This window comes from Salmo trutta, chromosome 15 (assembly GCF_901001165.1).
Source record: "Salmo trutta chromosome 15, fSalTru1.1, whole genome shotgun sequence".
Taxonomy (NCBI): Eukaryota; Metazoa; Chordata; class Actinopteri; order Salmoniformes; family Salmonidae; genus Salmo; species Salmo trutta.
Window position 1 is genome coordinate 55,650,231 of NC_042971.1, and position 21,883 is coordinate 55,672,113.

Consider the following 21,883-nt stretch of genomic DNA (forward strand, 5'->3'; position numbering starts at 1 on the left):
TTTATCTGATTGCAATTTGGTTATAGAAGCTCTTCTCAAACAGACGTTAGTGCAGGTCGGGTACGTAAGTGCTCTAAATGGTGTCTATTGGCCTTTACCCAGCAGGCAGAACTGGTTGGAGTGACGTTGTCATTATCGTGTCTTTCATCACCCCATAGGCAGGTTGTGTACTGGTTGTATAGGGAAGACGTCTTTACCTGATTGCAATCTGGTTACGTGACTCAACCAAAAAAAAACATAATTGAGACGTCATGTGTACAATTTAGCCTGCTGGACATGGTGATCAGCATTCCTTGTCAATTTGGATTCAAAAGGTGGGAAAGGATGTGTGTAAAGAGGGCAGTGTCTGAGTGTTATGTTACCATAATTGGTCTACTTGGGTGTGAAGCTACATCCCCAGGTCCAGGGTTGTTGTTAGTTGGTATGTTAGTGTTGCGTTGTTACCATAAATTGCCTTGTCTGAGACAGAACAGCCCATAGGGCAGGAGCCTATCTCCTGTTTCTGTAGCGTGAGGTAGCTTGATGTACAAGTACACCCCCTGGACAGGACACTTGTCTATCGTTTGCCATAGATATACATTCTATTACAAGTATTATGCCATAATCTATAGCATTTATAGCCATCATTGTTTATTATCTCCTGTACAGAGTGTGCAGCAGGTGTGTGTGTGTTGCGCGGGCCAGCTGTTCACTCGCCGGCAATTGTCAACAACCCATCCACAACCGCCCCGCTATATGTGTGAAAGTGAAAATCTAGTTAACATCGGTAAAGTTCTCTTTCATCTCTGCTTCTCTGGCACAGCGAAAACATTTAGGGACCAGGTAGAAAATGCAATAACTCCATGCAACATTTCCAAATGACATAATTTTGACCAGTTCTAAGGGAATTAAAATCTGTGAAAACAAACCAACATGTTTTTGACAACATTTGAGTTCGGCTTAGATGCATATTTTTTGTGGTTGAAATATAAATCAGCATTTATGACGCTGATAAAGATTTCACCTTCTCTCAACATGCTGAAAGAAATAAATAATATTTCTCCACTCCTGTTCGAGTGAAAATGTACATTTGGTGTATCATCTTGCTGCAAGAAATGCTTAAATTCTGCAAGAGTTAACATTAAGGGTATGTGAGAGGTTATAGACCTACAGTCAGTGTCCAGATTTCAGTTACTATTCCACTTAACCCATCTGAACAGTACAGTTCCCTTGACATGCCATATTTTAAGTTACAGTCCTGTGACTGTTGAATTTGTATAGCGCATCACAATCATCACACATAACATCTTTCCCAAACATTAGGCTGTTCTGTTTTGGCCCCTTTATTCAACCTGCCCGCCCTTCATCCACACATTTCATGACCCTAAACCCGCTCGCACAGCGGATATAACCGCACATTAGTGCCAGAGGCGGCAGGTAGCCTAGTGGTTAAAAAATATGAGTCAACCCACGCATCACTAGTATGTGTGTGCGTGCGGTCGGCCTACCTCCTGTGTAGTGCGAGCGGCAGGTTTGTCCTGGTGGTTGGCCAGTATGAGGAAGGGCAGGGTGCAGAGCTGGGGGTGCTGCAGGGCAGAGTGGAGCTCAGTGCGGGCCATCTCCAGGTCCTCGTCTGTGGAGGCGCTGTCCAGGATGAACACCACTCCCTGGGAACCCTGGTAGTACCGCGACCAGTACTTCTTTATCGAGTCTGCTCCTGGAGAAAATACAGACGGCTGTACGCATGAGCACAGGGATGGATGCTCACACACAAACGGACAGACGCACGCACGCACACACAAACAAACAAACACATGCACACTGACGCCCTACACAATTAGTAGTACCACCAGTTCAAATACCTCAATTAAATCAGCTCCTTCAATTGATAGACAGGCCCCCACACATGCTACACACAGACAAGCACACACACATAATATGAAAACACACACACACACGTTCTCTTGGCACTGGCTCCAGTATGATTTCAAATTATAACACACTGTCACAAGCTATTACAATACTCTAGTGACAGTCACAACCAAACTGGTTTTTAAACGTTAGCTTCAAGAGGCTCGTTCTTCATAATTCAATTGTAAGTTGATAATCCAGCAAATAAAATGGATACCTATGAGCAACAGAGACCTCCAGCAAGAAAAGGGGAAAAATGCTATGAATTTCAACATCGTTTCAATTGGAATACGTCTGGAGAACATTTTCCAAATGCTTCTACCCTCCTTTCATAAGATCTTTGTGGATATAGCATTGTGTTTTTAAGACTTCAGGACTGCCAACTTTTAGCCTCCTGCTCTGTTGCGCTGGGGGCCGGTGGGGAAATTACATGTCTGTCTAAATGAAGTGTGTTCAACACACAAAGAAGTCTGCATCCCAAATGGAACACTATCCCCTGTATAGTGCACTACTTTTGACCAGACCCCTATTGCATTCTGGGTCAAAAGTAGTGGATTATAAAAAGGGGAATAGAGTGCAATTTGGGACACACACAAAGATTATCTTTAAAGGAGAAACAACTCAGAGCACATTAAAGCAGTTCCCTATGAGAGCCACTCTACAGCACAGTTCAAATGAACTTTCTTTTACAATGAACATATGGTTCCTTTTCTGCACAACAATTTGGGGGTACAAAAGACTCACCAGGCAGGGCATGGCTTTGGTTAGAGTGAGTGACAGAGGGGGAATAGAACCACAACCTCGTAGGAATAAGGTCCATTATCAGGACGCGCATTGTTAAATTACTCTCACTGAGTGTGGCTGGAAAAACAACCACTTATTTTTCTGAAATCTAAAAGAGAAAGAGGCCATGGTTTAACTCTTCCATCTCTGGGGCTATAGGAAAAGTGGACCAGACTGTAATTTAACCACGCCCACCGTCATCTCTCATTAGGGTGTTATTCATTTGGGAATCAAACGGAGGAAAACAGAATGAAACAGGGATAGGCTACCTGGACTTGTCCAACAAGAAACGCTTGTTTTAATGTTCCATTGCAAAGCGCTTTAAAACATTTTGCCCTAATGAATACGATCCAGGCGTGTTTATGGCTGACTCCGCCCCTCATTACAAGTGTTTAAAGACGATTAGCCTACTACTCTCTCTGAGAATCCATTAAAAACTCCATCCCCCAACTTGACCAATATGCCTGCTCAAGAAATTGAGTAATATTGCGTGGGAGTATGAGCTGAAACAGCTTACAGATGAACTATTAACTATCAAAACACCTCAAATAATTGTGTGGGGGGAATGGGGGTTAGAGGAGGGGTAGGAAGTTAAGTCTTAACTAGACCGTATTATCAAGATGAATCTATTGCTCAAGAACAGATGCTGAAAAATCTGCCAAGCATAAGAGCTTGGCTATCCATCACTACCGTGGCCTGAGAAACAATGTTGAAACCAATGTTCAAACGTAATCTTGCTGAGGGGTCTTTTACAGGCTATTAGGACATCAGCAAGGCTCCCATACACTCATATAAGACCACTGGCTATTGTGTGTGTTCATCTCCCTCTCTATTTATATACAGATGTATGTACGTACAGTTCCAGTTTGGACACACCTACTCATTCAAGGGGTTTTTTCTTTTTTACATTGTAGAATAATAGTGAAGACATCAAAACTATGAAAAACACATATGGAATCATGGAGTAACCAAAATAAAGTGTTAAAAGAAACCAAAATATATTTTTTATTTTTCAAAGTAGCCACCCTTTGTCTTGACAGCTTTGCACACTCTTGGCATTCTCTCAACCAGCTGCATGAGGTAGTCACCTGGAATACATTTCAATAAACAGGTGTGCCTTGTTAAATTTGTGGAATTTCTTTCCTTCTTAATGCATTTGATCCAATCAGTTGTGTTGTAACAAGGTAGGGGTGGTATACAGAACATAGCCCTATTTGGTAAAAAGACCAAGTCCATATTATGGAAAGATCAGCTCAAATAAGCAAAGAGAAATGACAGTCCATCATTATTTAAAAAAACATGAAGGTCAGTCAATATGGAATATTTCAAGAACTTTTAAAGATCCTTCAAGTGAGCTGCAAAAAACATCACACGCTATGATGAAACTTGCTCTCATGAGGACCGCCACAGGAAAAGTTCATTAGAGTTACCAGCCTCAGAAATTGAAGCCCAAATAGATGCTTCAAGTAACAGACACATTTCAATGTCAACTGTTCAGAGGAAACTGCGTGAATCAGGCCTTCATGGTCGAATTGCTGCAAAGAAACCACTACTAAAGGACACCAATATGAAGAAGAGACTTGTTTGGGCCAAGAAACACAAGCAATGGATATTAGGTGGAAATATGTCCTTAGGTCTTATTAGTCCAAATCTGAGATTTTTGGTGCCAACCAGCGTATCTTTGTGAGACACAGAGTAAGTGAACGGATGATCTCCGCATGTGTGGTTCCCACCGTGACGCATGGAGGAGGAGGTGTGATGGTGCATTGCTTTTGACACTGTCTGTGATATATTTAGAATTCAAGGCACACTTAACCAGCATGGCTACCACAGCATTCTGTAGTGATACAGCATCCCATCTGGTTTGTGCTTAGTGGGACTATAATTTTCAACAGGACAATGACCCAACACCTCCAGGCTGTGTAAGGACTATTTGACCAAGAAGGAGAGTGATGGAGTGCTGCATCAGATGACCTGGACTCCACAATCACCCGACCTCAACCCAATTGAGATGGTTTGGGATGAGTTGGACTGCGGAGTGAAGGAAAAGCAGCCAACAAGTGCTCAGCATATGTGGGAACTCTTTCAAGACTGTTGGAAAAACATTCCAGGTGAAGCTAGTTGACAGAATGCCAAGAGTGTGCAAAACTGTAATCAAGGCAAAAGGTGGCTACATTGAAGAATCTAAAATATATTTTGATTTGTTTAACACTTTTTTGGTTATTACATGATTCCATATGTGTTATTTCATAGTTTTGATGTCTTCACTGTTAATCTACAATGTAGAAAACAGTAAAAATAAAGAAAACCCCTTGAATGAGTAGGTGTGTCCAAACTTTTGACTGGTACTGTTCGTATGTACAAAACTATGTGGACACCCCTTCAAATTAGTGGATTTGGCTATTTCAGTCACCCCCGTTGCTGATGTGTATAAAATCGAGCACATAGCCATGCAATCTCCATAGAACATTGACAGGAGAATGGCCTTACTGAAGAGAGTGACTTTCAACGTGGCACCGTCATAGTTAGTTCGTCAAATTTTTGCCCTGCTAGAACTTCCCCGGTCAACTGTAAGTGCTGTTATTGTGAAGTGGAAACACCGGGCTTGGCCCCTTAGTTCCAGTTAAGGGACATTTTAATGTTACAGCATACAATAACATTCTAGATGATTCGGTGCTTCCAACTTTGCGGCAACCGTTTGGGGAAGGCCCTTTGCCGTTTCATCATGACAATGCCCCCTTGCACAAAGAGAGGTCCAGACAGAAATGGTTTGTCGATATCGGTGTGGAAGAACTTGACTGGCCTGCAAAGAGCCCTAACCTCAACCCCATCGAACACCTTTGGAATTAATTGGAATGCCGACTGCGAGCCAGGCCTAATCGCCCAACATCAGTTCCCGACCTCACTAATGCTCTTCTGGCTGAATGGAAGCAAGTCCCTGCAGCAATGTTCCAAAATCAAGTAGAAAGCCTTCCCAGAAGAGTGGAGGCTGTTATAGCAGCAAAGGGGGGGGGGGGGGGGCTAACTCCATATTAAGGCCCACGATTTTGGAATGAGATGTTCAACAAGCAGGTGTCCACATACTTTTGGTCATGTACAGAAGATTAAGAACACCCCCCCTCTCTTTCCCTCAGAACAGCCTTCATTTGTCAGGGCATGCATTCTACAAGGTGTCAAAAGCATTTCACAGAGATGCAGGCCCATGTTGTTTCCAATACTTCCCACAATTGTGTCAAGTTGGCTGGATGTCCTTTGGCCGGTGAACCATTCTTGATACACACAGGAAACTGCTGAAGGTGAAAAACTCAGCAACGTTGCAGTTCTTGACACAAACCGGTGCGCCAGGCACCTACTACCATACCCTGTTTAAAGGCACTTGCATGTTTTGTCTTGCCCATTCACCTTCTGAATGGCACACATACACAATCCATGTCTCAATTGTCTCAAGGCTTAAAAATCCTTCTGTCTCCACCCCTTCATCTACACTGATTGAAGTGAATTTAACAAGTGACATCAATAAGGGATCATAGTTTTCACCTGGATTCACCTGGTTAGTCTACAGTTGAAGTCGGAAGTTTACATACGCTTAGGTTGGAATCATTAAAACTCGTTTTTCAACCACTCCAAAAATGTCTTGTTAACAAACTATAGTTTTGGCTAGTCGGTTAGGACATCTAGTTTGTGCATGACAAGTAATTTTTGTTTACAGACAGATTATTTCACTTATAATTCACTGTATCACAATTCCAGTGGGTCAGAAGTTTACATACACTAAGTTGACTGTGCTTTTAAACAGCTTGGAAAATTCCAGAAAATGATGTCATGGCTTTAGAAGCTTCTGATAGGCTAATTGACATCATTTGAGTCAATTGGAGGTGTACCTGTGGATGTATTTCAAGGCCATACCTTCAAACTCAGTGCCTCTTTGCTTGACATCATGGGAAAATCAAAAGAAATCAGCGAAGACCTCAGAAAAATAATTGTAGACCTCCACAAGTCTGGTTCATCCTTGGGAGCAATTTCCAAACGTCTGAAGGTACCACGTTCATCTGTACAAACAATAGTACGCAAGTATAAACACCATGGGACCACGCAGCCGTCATACCGCTCAGGAAGGAGACGCGTTCTGTCTCCTAGAGATGAACGTACTTTGGTGCGAAAAGTGCAAATCTATCCCAGAACAACAGCAAAGGACCTTGTTAAGATGCTGGAGGAAACGGGTACAAAAGTATCTATATCCACAGTCAAACGAGTCCTGTATCGAAATAACCTGAAAGGCCGCTCAGCAAGGAAGAAGCCACTGCTCCAAAACTGCCATAAAAAAGCCAGACTACGGTTTGCAACTGCTCATGGGGACAAAGATCGTACTTTTTGAAGAAATGTCCTCTGGTCTGATGAAACGAAAATAGAACTGTTTGGCCATAATGACCATCGTTATGTTTGGAGGAAAAAGGGGGAGGCTTGCAAGCCGAAGAACACCATCCCAACAGTGAAGCACAGGGGTGGCAGCAACATGTTGTGGGGGTGCTTTGCTGCAGGAGGGACTGGTGCACTTCACAAAATAGATGGCATCATGAGGCAGGAAAATGATGTGGCCATATTGAAGCAACATCTCAAGACATCAGTCAGGAAGTTAAAATTTGGTCGCAAATGGATAATGACCCCAAGCAAACTTCCAAAGTTGTGGCAAAATGGCTTAAGGACAACAAAGTTAATGTCACGTCCTGACCAGTAAAAGGGGTTATTTGTCATTATAGTTGGTCAGGGCGTGGCAGGGGGGTGTTTGTTTTGTGTGTTTGGGTATTGTGGGTTTAGGTTCTAGTTTTCCTATTTCTATGTTTAATCTAGCTTTTCTATTTCTATGTGAGTTTTGGCAATGACCTCCAATTAGAGGCAGCTGGTTGTTGTTGTCTCTAATTGGAGGCCAAATTTAGTTGTGTTTGTGGGTGGTTGTTTCTAGTATAGTCTGTGCACCTTACTGGACTGTTTTTGTCGTTTGTTTATTTTGATTAAGTGTTTTCTTTAATAAAATAAGAAGATGAGCACTTCACCCGCTGCGTTTTGGTGCCCCTTCAACGACGAGTGCGACAGTCAAGGTATTGGAGTGGCCATCACAAAGCCCTTAGCTCCATCCTATAGAAAATGTGTGGGCAGAACTGAAAAAGTGTGTGCGAGCAAGGAGGCCTACAAACCTGACTCAGTTACACCAGCTCTGTCAGGAGGAATGGGCCAAAATTCACCCAACTTATTGTGGGAAGCTTGTGGAAGGCTACCCGAAACGTTTGATCCAAGTTAAACAATTTAAAGGCAATGCTACCAAATACTAATTGAGTGTATGTAAACTTCTGAAAGCTGAAAGAAATCATTCTCTCTACTATTATTCTGACATTTCACATTCTTAAAACAAAGTGGTGATCCTAACTGACCTAAGACAGGGAATTTTTAGTAGGATTAAATGTCAGAAATTGTGAAAAACAGAGTTTAAATCTATTTGGCTAAGGTGTATGTAATCTTCCGACTTCAACTGTATGTCATGGACAGATCAGGTATTTTGTCCACTCAGTGTATATGTAACTTTAGACGAACAGAAAACATGACCACAAGCCAGTTTACCAGAAAACATATTGCATTACAATCACGTGTGACGATAACAGAAACCACATTTTCCACAAATGGTATGACATCATGCATGTTGTGAGATTAGTATTTTCAGATGCCTGAGCCACCCACTGACTGGCTGGCTTCTACCCGCTGGCTGGCTGGCTGCTACCCGCTGGCTGGCTGGCTGGCTGCTACCCGCTGGCTGGCTGGCTTGCTGCTACCCGCTGGCTGGCTGGCTGGCTGCTACCCACTGGCTGGCTGGCTGGCTGCTACCCACTGGCTGGCTGGCTGGCTGCTACCCACTGACTGGCTGGCTGCTACCCACAGACTGGCTGACTGGCTGGCTGCTACCCACAGACTGGCTGACTGGCTGGCTGCTACCCGCTGGCTGACTGGCTGGCTGGTTGCTACCCGCAGGCTGGCTGGCTGGCTGCTACCCACAGACTGGCTGACTGGCTGGCTGCTACCCACAGACTGGCTGGCTGCTACCCGCTGGCTGGCTGGCTTCTACCCGCTGACTGGCTGGCTGGCTGCTACCCACAGACTGGCTGGCTGGCTGCTACCCACAGACTGGCTGGCTGCTACCCACAGACTGGCTGGCTGCTACCCGCTGGCTGGCTGGCTTCTACCCGCTGACTGGCTGGCTGGCTGCTACCCACAGACTGGCTGGCTGGCTGCTACCCACAGACTGGCTGGCTGGCTGCTACCCACAGACTGGCTGACTGCTACCCACAGCCTGGCTGGCTGCTACCCACTGACTGGCTGGCTGGCTGGCTGGCTGCTACCCACAGACAGGCTGGCTGGCTGGCTGCTACCCACAGACTGGCTGGCTGGCTGCTACCCGCTGACTGGCTGGCTGGCTGCTACCCGCTGACTGGCTGGCTGGCTGCTACCCGCTGACTGGCTGGCTGGCTGCTACCCGCTGACTGGCTGGCTGCTACCCATTGACTGGCTGGCTGGCTGGCTGCTACCCACAGACTGGCTGGCTGCTACCCACAGACTGGCTGGCTGGCTGGCTGGCTGCTACCCACAGACTGGCTGACTGGCTGGCTGCTACCCACAGACTGGCTGGCTGCTACCCACAGACTGGCTGGCTGCTACCCACAGACTGGCTGGCTGCTACCCACAGACTGGCTGGCTGCTACCCACAGACTGGCTGGCTGGCTGGCTGGCTGCTACCCACAGACTGGCTGGCTGGCTGGCTGCTACCCACAGACTGGCTGGCTGCTACCCGCTGACCGGCTGGCTAATACCCGCTGACTGGATGGCTAATACCCGCTGACTGGCTGGCTGGCTGCTACACGCCGACCGGCTGGCTGGCTGCTACACGCCGACCGGCTGGCTGGCTGCTACACGCCGACCGGCTGGCTGGCTGCTACACGCCGACCGGCTGGCTGGCTGCTACACGCCGACCGGCTGGCTGTGTCCCATTTGGGACACACCATATGTGTCCCATTTGGGACATACAATATGTGTCCCAAATGGCACCCTATTCACTACATAGTGCACTACTTTTGACCAGAGCCTGATGGGAATAGGGTACCGTGTGGGACACATACACTGGTATGGTCTGCACTAGAGCATCAGGTCTACAGTAGAGCACCAGGTCTGCAGTATAACATCTGGTCATACCAGATCATCAGGCAGTTCTACACTAGATCATCAGGCAGTTCTACACTAGATCATCAGGCAGTTCTACACTAGATCATCAGAGCTGAGAACTCCTCCCTGGTGCGATCCACTGACCTGGTAGACAGACAATATCTCAAAGACCCTATCTCAATTTGTCTTAACACAATTCCTCACATCCTGTTTACTCAACTCCTTCTCAACTGTATTGGAGAAGGTCCCCCCCTCAAATCTTCTTTTGGGGAAAGAGGTGTGTGTGGAGAGATGATGTGTGGAATTGAGCAAATATTAAATAGAGAAACAGCCACAGACTGACAGATCACACACACAGCATGATGTCATCATCCCACTGACGGGAAACAGGCTGTGAGGAATCCCTCTGCTTTGAACTCCCATATCATCTCTCCTAAAGCCACGAACAGACTGAAAACATCTCAGAGACCAACCAAAAACATTTCAGCCAGAGGGCAGACATACCAAAAACACTACAATCCCTAGCAGACAGACACGACTACTGTCAGGGAGATAAAGACAGAGAGCCAAACAGAAACAGTACCAGTGCTGCATGACCTGGTGACCTGCAAACATCTCCCATATCAGATTCAAACAACACAGTCCTGTCTCCCTAACTCCCAGAGACACCAAATGATTCATTATTTAGTGACGGAACTAAAAGACAAAACAGCCCCCCCCCCATATACGGAACTAAAAGACAAAACAGAACCCCCCTCCCCGATATACGGAACTAAAAGACAAAACAGAGCCCCCTCCCCGATATACGGAACTAAAAGACAAAACAGACCCCCCCTCCCCGATATACGGAACTAAAAGACAAAACAGACCCCCCTCCCCGATATACGGAACTAAAAGACAAAACAGACCCCCCCCTCCCCGATATACAGAACTAAAAGACAAAACAGAACCCCCTCCCCGATATAAGGAACTAAAAGACAAAACAGACCCCCCCTCCCCGATATACGGAACTAAAAGACAAAACAGAACCCCCTCCCCGATATAAGGAACTAAAAGACAAAACAGATCCCCCTCCCCGATATAAGGAACTAAAAGACAAAACAGAGCCCCCTCCCCGATATACGGAACTAAAAGACAAAACAGAACCCCCTCCCCGATATACGGAACTAAAAGACACAACAGACCCCCCTCCCCGATATACGGAACTAAAAGACACAACAGAACCCCCTCCCCGATATACGGAACTAAAAGACAAAACAGACCCCCCTCCCCGATATAAGGAACTAAAAGACAAAACAGACCCCCCTCCCCGATATACGGAACTAAAAGACAAAACAGACCCCCCTCCCCGATATAAGGAACTAAAAGACAAAACAGAACCCCCTCCCCGATATAAGGAACTAAAAGACAAAACAGACCCCCCGGCGAACAGTTTAAAGCAGCAGGTGACCATCCTATCGACCACATCCGCCTCTGACAACATCGTCCGGCAGACATTCATTATGGTGGGTCTTTTCCTTAACATTTCAGCACATGCCTTCTTCAAAACATCGGTTTGGTCCCTACAGAAAAAATGATTTGGAGTAGGCCAAATACACTGATTACAGAGTGTGCGACTTTGATCGTTTTTTCCAAATTTATGGACTGTTACCTTGATGGACTGTTACTACCTGCACCATGTAGGTAACAGTCCTTTTTGGGCTGTCGGTCTCCAGCTCTTAACTGACGGACGAGAGGCTGAATGTTCCCAGCCTCAGGTAGCTTCTAAATTGGCACCCTATTCCCAATTTAGGCTGTATCACATCCGGCCGTGATTGGGAGTCCCATAGGGCGGCGCACATTTGGTCCAGCGTCATCCGGGTTTGGCCGGGGTAGGCCATCATTGTAAATTTGTTCTTAACTGACTTGCCTAGTTAAATAAAGGTTAAATAAAATACACGACTTTCTACCTGGTCAAAAGTACGGCTCTAAATATAGGGAATAGGGTGGTATTTGGGACGTGGATTCAGAACAGCAGCTAGGGGAACCCTGTCTGGAACTAAGGGAGAGTCCCTGTCCACACCAATGATGTCATGTGGCCCACTCCCCACACACACATACAAACACAGAAAGGACTTACACATTACTGCCTCTCTGACCCACACAGTTGCACACCCAGCGGGCGAGTGACATTTGAGTGAACGTGTTAGCTACTTCATTTGTGTGTCGTGTCTATCCGACACGTTGCTTTCTGCATCAAAGTGGAGAGATAACGATGACTCATCTCTATGCAGGATGTGTGTCATTCAAGGTCTCGATAATATTTACTATCTTAGGGGACTCTAACATTCAGCTAGCCAAGGAAAAATGTATTAACATTGTTTTAGATGCCTTGGGGGTTCGTATACAGTTGAAGTTGGAAGTTTACATACACTTAGGTTGGAGTCATTAAAACTTGTTTTTCAACCACTCCACAAATTTCTTGTTAACAAACTATAGTTTTGGCAAGTCGGTTAGGACATCTACTTTGTGCATGACACAAGTAATTTTTCCAAAAATTGTTTACAGACAGATTATTTCACTTATAATTCACTGCATCACAATTCCAGTGGGTCAGAAGTTTACATACACTAAATTGACTGTGCTTTTAAACAGCTGCCGGGCGCAGTGCACGCTGACCAGGTCGCCAGGGGTACGGTGTTTCCTCCGACACATTGGTGCGGCTGGCTTCCGGGTTGGATGTGCGTTGTGTCAAGAAGCAGTGCGGCTAGGTTGGGTTGTGTTTCGGAGGACGCATGGCTCTCGACCTTCGCCTCTCCCGAGTCCGTACGGGAGTTGCAGCGATGAGACAAGACTGTAACTACTACTAATTGGATACCACGAAATTGGGGAGAAAAAAAAGGGGTAAAAATTTAAAAAAGAAAAAAAAAGCCAGACTACGGTTTGCAACTGCACATGGGGACAAAGATCGTACTTTTTGGAGAAATGTCCTCTGGTCTGATGAAACAAAAATAGAACTGTTGGCCATAATGACCATCGTTATGCTTGGAGGAAAAAGGGGGAGGCTTGCAAGCCGAAGAACACCATCCCAACCGTGAAGCACGGGGATGGCAGCATCATGTTGTGGGGGTGCTTTGCTGCAGGAGGGACTGGTGCACTTCACAAAATAGATGGCATCATGAGGCAGGAAAATGATGTGGATATATTGAAGCAACATCTCAAGACATCAGTCAGGAAGTTAAAGCTTGGTCGCAAATGGGTCTTCCAAATGGACAATGACCCCAAGCATACTTCCAAAGTTGTGGCAAAATGGCTTAAGGACAACAAAGTGAAGGTATTGGAGTGGCCATCACAAAGCCCTGACCTCAATCCTATAGAAAATGTGTGGGCAGTACTGAAAAAGCGTGTGCGAGCAAGGAGGCCTACAAACCTGACTCAGTTACACTCTGCCAGGAGGAATGGGCCAAAATTCACCCAACTTATTGTGGGAAGCTTGTGGAAGGCTACCTGAAACATTTGACCCAAGTTAAACAATTTAAAGGCAATGCTACCAAATACAAATTGAGTGTATGTATGTAAACTTCTGACCCACTGGGAATGTGATGAAAGAAATAAAAGCTGAAATAAATCACTCTACTATTATTCTGACATTTCACATTCTTAAAATAAAGTGGTGATCATAACTGACCTAAGACAGGGAAGTTTTACTAGGATTAAATGTCAGGAATTGTAAAAATCTGAGTTTAAATGTATTTGGCTAAGGTGTATGCAAATTTCCCACTTCAACTGTATATGGGGATATTCTGATATTGCTGGAGTGTGTATAGCCAGGGTTATGTTCAGGTAGCACGGAATGGGAGAAAACTTTTTGAAATGGAGGAAGTCCCATCTATACTTGTCCAACAATACGACCCATTACTTTTCAAAATCGTTTTTGCCCACTGAACAAGAAAACTTGAGTACCCCAACAACTTGAACAATGTGTTTCCATCATGAACGAAAATAGGTGAAGGAATTACCTCCAAGTTCCTTCACGTTTAGAATGGCATTCTGGAATGGAACAGCTTTGATGCTAAAACCTAGAAAACAGAATGACATGTAAAGCTTCACACAGATATATGGCAGACCTAGCTTAATAAGAGGCAAGAGAAAGGTATTCAGCACGTCTTCAACACATGTAGGCCTAAAGCACATGTATGTGTTGTGAAAGGCTTATAATCCTGTTCTTTCAGCAGGTAGGGAAGATGTCTGAATGCTCACCACTTAACTACTGAAGCTTAAATGTTGCAGTGCATGGTATACTTGAACGCTGTACTGCAAAAAAAAAAAAAAAGTGATATAGGCCTAACTGTGTAAAGAGCATTTGGACTTGAAAAGTGATTTCTTCTGGTAAAGCGAGTCTCACCCGTAGTTGGCCCGATGTTGTCTGTGGCTTCACTGCAGAGTCTGGACAGTAGACTGGTCTTCCCCGAGCCTGTGAGTCCAATACACACCAGGTCATACTCTGGTCTGGGAGAGGGCGGTCCTTTACAGCACAGTGTCCTGAAACACTGGAGGTAGAAGGGAGAGACGGATGAAGAGAAGAGTAGAGGGACACAGAGTGAAAGAGAGAGTGGGAAAGAGAGATAAAAGGATAGGGAAGATGGGGTGGAGAGTTAGAGTAATAACAGGTCTGATGGCCAGAGCTAGAGCAGAGCTAGAGTATCTGTGGTATCTGTGTTTTCGTGTTTGGATTCTACACCCACTGATCTACTCTGTGACACTACTGACGTCTGTTCTGCCACCGAGTACGCCACTCGCCACTCGGGAGACGTCGGGCAGGATCACATCTGTTAACGCCATCTGTTTCCAGCCAAAGATCATGTAAGATCTGGAGAGGAGAGAAAAAAGAAGAAAAAAAACCTCTCCTCTTCGCTTTCATTTCAATCCTGTGACACACGCAATCCTGTGACACACGCAATCCTGTGACACACCACACGTCTTTGAACTTATATAGCCAGTGTGCTAAGAGAGGATGCATTGAGGTACCATAGTATTAGTACAGGATGTTGTGAGTGAACGTGAACCTCCAGATGTGTTATGCAACATGGTCCAAGTCATTGAGGGACTGTTGCTCCGTCAACATGGAAGATCAAAGAAACCTCAATAGGGGCCTCCTATTGAAAAAGAAACCAGGGAAGCTGGTCATGGTCTCACACACCCGGTCTCACACACCCGGTCTCACACCCCCGGTCTCACACCCCCGGTCTCACACACCCGGTCTCACACACCCGGTCACACACCCGGTCTCACACACCCGGTCTCACACACAGTAAGGGCCCCATGGTGGTTATGTCATGTTTCTACACAACAAGCAATGTGCACCCGTTCTCTGGTCCATTTAGTAGAAGCAGATCCCAGGTTCCTCACCGCTATCTGGGTGCTGATAAAGGAAATTACATGGGTCTGGTCAGCTAAGCAGAGTCTGCTGCTCATAGAATAAACATCACATGTAAAACTGTAAGCTCAGTTCGAACCAGTACCATGCGCTGCTCTATATAAACAATAGCCCACTGATCTCCCCTTGCGGAAGGTGAGAAGACAAGACAAGCCTTTCATGTTGCACAGGTGTTGCACGGGATAAACATGTTCCTCATTGGTACCAATTACAGACCTGTGTGTGTAGCCTAGCAGTGTCTGAAATAGCAGCTTAAACAAATTGATCTTAACATTACATACACAGGAACAGACAAAAAAAGGTAGGTCAGGTTGAGATTTAGAAAGTCGACATCGGTATACCATTCTCAGGCTACGAATGATAACAGCACAGGCTCAGGGACAGTGTACTCCACCCATTGACTACTACACCATTACATGGGAAGAGACTGCTCTCTGGTGGTGATGATAGGCACTGTGGCAGCATACACTGAGTATACAAAACATTAGGAACACCTGGTCTTTCCATGACATAGACTGACCAGGTGAACACTATGATCCCTTATTGATGTCACCTTAAATCCACTTCAATCAGCGTAGATGAAGGGGAGGAGACAGGTTATAGAAGGATTTTTAAGCCTTGAGACGGATTGTGCACGTGTGCCATTCAGAGGGTGAATGGGCAAGACAGAAGATTGAAGTGCCTGTGAATGGGGTCTGGTAGGTGCCAGGTGCACCGGTTTGTGTCAAGAACTGCAACACTGCTGTTTTAATTATTTTGAATTCTTAATATTAGGAAGCTGTTCCTAATATTTAGTATACTCAGTGTATAGTGCTTTTTCTCACATCACTATTATGAGATGGGTGATGGCAGGACCAGTCTGGCACATAATCTCTTAAATATTACATGTTTATAAAGTAGCTCTAAATAAGATGGCAGGCTGCTCAGCTCTCATGACATAGGACTAAATCAAGTAGTTACAAGCAGACACAAGATTATGGTTGACAATACTACCGTTTTCAGAACAAATAAAATAAAACATTCAAAACTAGACAAATTCTGATCCTCAACTACCCGGAATTAGTTAAAATGTCCATCTTGTGAATCTGTTCATTATTTCAACTCCACCACCAGGTGACATGTGCCAGCAAGTTCCTTCACTACTGACCATGTCAATTTTTTCCCTTTCCCTGACTGAGAATTTCAATAGCCTACAAGATTAGATGACCAAGCTCCACTAGCCCTATACCAGACTGGCAAGTCCACGAAAAAATAGACAAGTTGACGATGTTTGTATTTAGGAACTCATGGAGAGAGCGAGAGTCGGGGGTTAGGAGCATGACCAACAGCTTGTACCAGTCGATCAACAGCCATGACTCCTATCTGAGGGAGTCCTTGCAGACCCCTACTGCAGCCTTGCTATAATAGATGGTTAGGAGCAACAAGACACACCCACGTGTAAAGTGTTGGTCCCATGTTTCAGGAGCTGAAATACAAGATCCCAGAAATGTATATATGCACAAAAAGCTTATTTCTCTAAAATTTTGTGCACATACAGTACCAGTCAAAGGTTTGGACACACCTGTTTTTCTTTATTTTTACGATTTTCTACATTGTAGAATAGTGAAGACATCAAAACTATGAAATAACACATATGAAATCATGTAGTAACCAAATAAGAGTTAAATCAAAATATATTTTAGACTCCTCAAAGTAGCCATCCTTTGCCTTGATGACAGCTTTGCACAATCTTGGCATTCTCTCAAACAGCTTCATGAGGAATGCTTTTAAAACAGTCTTGAAGGAGTTCCCACATATGCTGAGCACGGAAGTGCAGAAGTGGATCTAATGAGACCCTGTTGGCTGCTTTTCCTTCACTCTGCGGTCCAACTCATCCCAAACCATTTCAATTGGGTTGAGGTCGGGGGATTGTGGAGGCCAGGTAATCTGATGCAGCTCTCCATCACTCTCCTTCTTGGTCAAATAGCCCTTACACAGCCTGGAGGTGTGATGGGTCATTGTCCTGTTGAAAAATAAATTATAGTACCACTAAGCTCAAACCAGATGGGATGGCGTATTGCTGCAGAATGCTGAATTCTGAAGAATTCAAAATAAATCACAGACAGTGTCACCAGCAAAGCACACCCACACCATGACACCTCCTCCGCCATGCTTCATGGTGGAACCACACATGCGGAGATCATCCGTTCACCTACTCTGCGTCTCAAAAAGACACAGCGGTCGGAATCAAAAATCTCAAATTTGGACTCAGACCTAAGGACAGATTTTCACCGGTCTAATGTCCATCGCTTGTGTTTCCTGTCCCAAGCAAGTCTCTTCTTATTATTGGTGTACTTTAGTAGTGGTTTCTTTGAAGCTATTTGGCCATGAAGGCCTGATTCACACAGTCTCCTCTGAACAGTTGATGTTGAGATGTGTTTGTTACTTGAACTCTGTGAAGCGTTTATTTGGGCTGCAATTTCTGGGGCTGGTAACTAATGAACTTATCCTCTGCAGTAGAGGTAACTCTGGGTCTTCCTTTCCTGTGGTGGTCGTCATGAGAGCCAGTTTCATCATTGCGCTTGATGATTTTTGCGACTGCGCTTGAAGAAACGTTCAAAGTTCTTAAAATGTTCCAGATTAACCTTCATGTCTTAAAGTAATGGACTGTCATTTATCTTTGGTTATTTGAGCTGTTCTTGCCATAATATGGACTTGGTCTTTTAAGAAATAGGGCTATCTTCTGTATACCAACCCTACCTTGTCACAACACAACTGATTGGCTCAAACGCATTAAGGAAAGAAATTCCACAAATGAATGTTTAACAAGGCACACCTGTTAATTGAGAGGTGACTACCTCTGGAAGCTGGTTGAGAGAATGCCAAAAGTGTGCAAAGCTGTCATCAAGGCAAAGGGTGGCTACTTTGAAGAATCTCAAATCTAAAAAATATTTTGATTTGTTTATCACTTTTTTGGTTAATACATGATTCCATGTGTTATTTCATAGTTTTAATGTCTTCACTATTATTTTACAATGTAGAACATAGTAAAAATAAAGAAAAACCCTGGAATGAGTAGGTGTGTCCAAACTTTTGACTGGTACTGTATTTGTTTACATCCCTGTTAGTGAGCGTTTCTCCTTTTTATTTTATCTTTATTTAACCAGGTAGGCTAGTTGAGAACAAGTTCTCATTTACAACTGCGACCTGGCCAAGATAAAGCAAAGCAGTTCGACACATACAACAACACATCCTTTGCCAAGATAATCCATCCACTTGAAAGGTGTGGCAAATCAAGAAGCTGATTAAACAGCATGATTACAAAGGTGCACCTTGTGCTGGGGACAATAAAAGGCCACTCCAAAATGTGCAGTTCTCTCACAACAACAGTGTGCAATTGGCATGCTGACTGCAGGAATGTTCATTTCTCTACCATAAGCCAACGTTATTTTAGAGAACTTGGCAGTATGTCCAACCAGCCTCACAACCGCAGACCACGTGTATGGCGTTGTGTGGGCGAGCGGTTTGCTGATGTCAACGTTGTGAACAGAAATCTGTTTAGATCCTGAGGCCCATTGTGAGCCCCATTTTTTAAAGGTATCTGTGACTAACAGATGCATATATGTTTTCCCAGTCATGTGAAATCCATAGATTAGGGCCTAATGAATTTATTTCAATTGACTGATTTCCTCATATGAACTGTAACTCAGTAAAATGAAATTGTTGCTTATTGCGTTTATATTTTTGTTCAGTATACATTTAACTAACAGATAGTTAATCCAGAGATTCTTACCTTTGCCTCGATTTGGCAGTCTCATCCAGACCATCATGGCATTTGTAGTTCTTTATGATTAGCAGTTAATTAGCATTTCATTTTTGGGGGGTAAATACAGGCAAATATATTGATAAAAGTCCCCGTCCTAGAGATTTACACGATTATCAAAAGCCTACACGAAACACAGCCCTTATTGTAAGTGTTTCTAAAATCCCCTATGGGAAAAATAAAAATGTCCTGTTTGATAGCTAGGTTTTATGGGTAATATGACTCGTTCTGTGGTAGTCTATTCAAGTCAGGACTGAGAGACATTTTGAGCATACCAATGAGTTTACCAGTCATATTACCAGGGTGAGGTTCAGAAAACCTTCACAGCTAGCACATTTGTATGTGCTAGCACATGTAACCTGTTTTGGGAATGTACATTTTTTGGATTTTTCTATGGTTCTCTGAAAGTTTTCCTGGGAGGTTTTATTAAAAGTTCTGACAACAGAAATTCTAGGTTATTTGAGGGTAATTAAATAACGTTCTGAGAACATTTCAATAAGACTTAATAAACACTGCTAACTTAGTTTGGGTTAACTGTTTTGAACTCCAAGCACAGATAGGACACATGGAAATTAATTTGCTTAGGTATTAATCATACAAACACATTTTTTTATTTTTTTATTGTGGCATGGCGTCAGTGAGATTCAAACCTATAGTCTTCTGCTCTTTATCAATGGAATTAGTCCACTGTGCCACCAGGAAACTAGCATGCCATGTTTTTTTTAACGCATACAAAGCTGTTCATTTTAGTCTATTCAAACAGACCCCATTTCAAAGGAATCAAGCACTCATTAAGATCAGTTAACAAGATATACGATAGAGTTTTGTTGATGCTGAGAATGAAATGTATATGTTTTAAAATAACATTCTTAGAAAGTTAATTGAATGTTACCAATGTTTTGTGGTTTTTATGGAAAGTTTTAATGTTCTGAGAACAGGACTTTAAATTGAACCATGAAGAAACCTGTAGAAAGCGTTATATTGAAGTACAAAAATTCCAACAGAAGAACGTTGTTTCTTAATGTTCTGGGAACAATTTGAGAACATTACTTTAAATAGAACCATAAAAACCAGTAGGAAACTTTATGGGAAGGTTGTACGCTATGACAACAATGATCTCACCAAACTAAGAAAACATATGGTTCTCAGAACGTTGTGTTAGCTGGGTTCTATGGATTATATTTCTATGACCTCAACACAACAAGCTCTTCGATATTTGGTGCATGTGCTGCCCAAATTCAGTCAGTGTTTAGACTGGAGTAAATATATAATTTTGGAAACATTTAAATTTGTCAGGGGGTGCTGCAGCACCTTCAACACCCCTACCTCCCACGGCTATGTCTCTGTCCTATTCTTAGCTGGCTGCTTGCTGTGACATGAGAGAGCCATATCTAGCCTATTCTTAGCTGGCTCTGAAAATCCCCCAGAAAGAAGGAAATGGAGGAGAGTGAGATTACTTCCATGTCATCGGAGCAGATGACACCAGGCTATGTTAAGGAAGCATTTTTACCTCCTCGCTGACAGAAAAACGCTGCCTTGAGGACAGACAGCGACCATACTGCAGGTAGGGACTGAGCTCTCCGAAACTTCATAATCAACATCAAAACAGACCTAGCTCATAAAATCTGTTTAGGCCTAACATTGGGTTTTAAAGTTAGTTTTATTTTAGTTTTTTTTGTCCTATGCAATCAAGTTTCTCTTAAACTTAGTTCATAAAAACAATGACATTGCAGTTCTAAAGTGAAATGCTACCAATTGCATGTCCCCATTTGCAGCTAGTGTCTTAAGAAATCAGTGCCATGCCAAGACAAACAATGTGAGAAATGGACTTTGTTCTTTAGTTATTAAATATTGACACCTTGCTGGTTAGGTTGATCCTAAGACTGCTGAACAATTAATCAAATTACACCCATCTATGCATAGTCACTTCACCCCTACCTACATGTATAAATGACCTCAACTAATCTGCACCCCTGCATATTGACTCGGTACCGGTATCCCCTGTATAGCCTTGTTATTGTCCTTTTATTTTGTTACTTTTTATTTTATATTTAGAAAATATTTTCTTAACTCTATTTCTTAAACTGCATTGTTGGTTAAGGGCTCGTAAGCATTTCACAGTAAGGTCTACACCTGTTGTATTCGGCGCATGTGACAAATAACATCCGATTTGATTTTAATACAGCAAAGCCAGACTTAGCCTCACTCTTGTAGTGGCTGTGGGTCATTTTCTACACCCGCCCACACACCCTCTGAATGTGGAAGATGAAGATACTGTACCTTTGTCCGATATATTACCCAATAAACTTCCTTATCATGTAAAGATGTGTTCGCTTTGTGTTGATAGTAAAGATAGCAGGTGAAGAAGGTTTCAGTTTGCCTCATTAATAACGCACTACATTTTTACCACTGAACAAACACCACACGTTGCAGGTGGGGGAAGACCATCACTGAATCAGAACTAGCCTGGCGCCGTACTGTCTGTGCTGTAGCAGACAACTCTTCATAATACAGCATGGAGTTTGTTTGGTTTGTCGATGAACCATAGACTGCAATGAGTGAACAAAGAGAGGTGTTGGCTAGCTACTGAAGCAGGAACAAACTGGACCACTAATGCAAAGCTAAAGGTGTAGAATCACAACAGGAAGTTGCCCACTGTGACCGAGGTACCCCCTATTCTGGTCACCATGGTAACCACGGTGGGCAGTGCCAAGCCAAGGCCAGAGAACCCGGCCTGCTGGACAGGACAGGGGGAACAACAGGAAACAGGCACGGGACTGTGAATTGGA

At 43.9% G+C, this 21,883-nt stretch overlaps 1 protein-coding gene across 1 annotated transcript in view; it reads right to left on the reverse strand.

Annotated features, from left to right (window-relative positions):
- LOC115149389 (ADP-ribosylation factor-like protein 15) overlaps positions 1-21,883 on the reverse strand; it is a 51,431-nt gene that overhangs the window by 23,918 nt on the left and 5,630 nt on the right. Inside the window, exons 2-4 of the mRNA XM_029692215.1 lie at positions 14,261-14,405; positions 13,875-13,934; positions 1,488-1,696 (exon numbers count right to left, since the gene is read on the reverse strand). Coding sequence (XP_029548075.1) covers positions 1,488-1,696; positions 13,875-13,934; positions 14,261-14,405 — 414 coding nt within the window. The remainder of the gene's footprint in view (positions 1-1,487; positions 1,697-13,874; positions 13,935-14,260; positions 14,406-21,883) is intronic.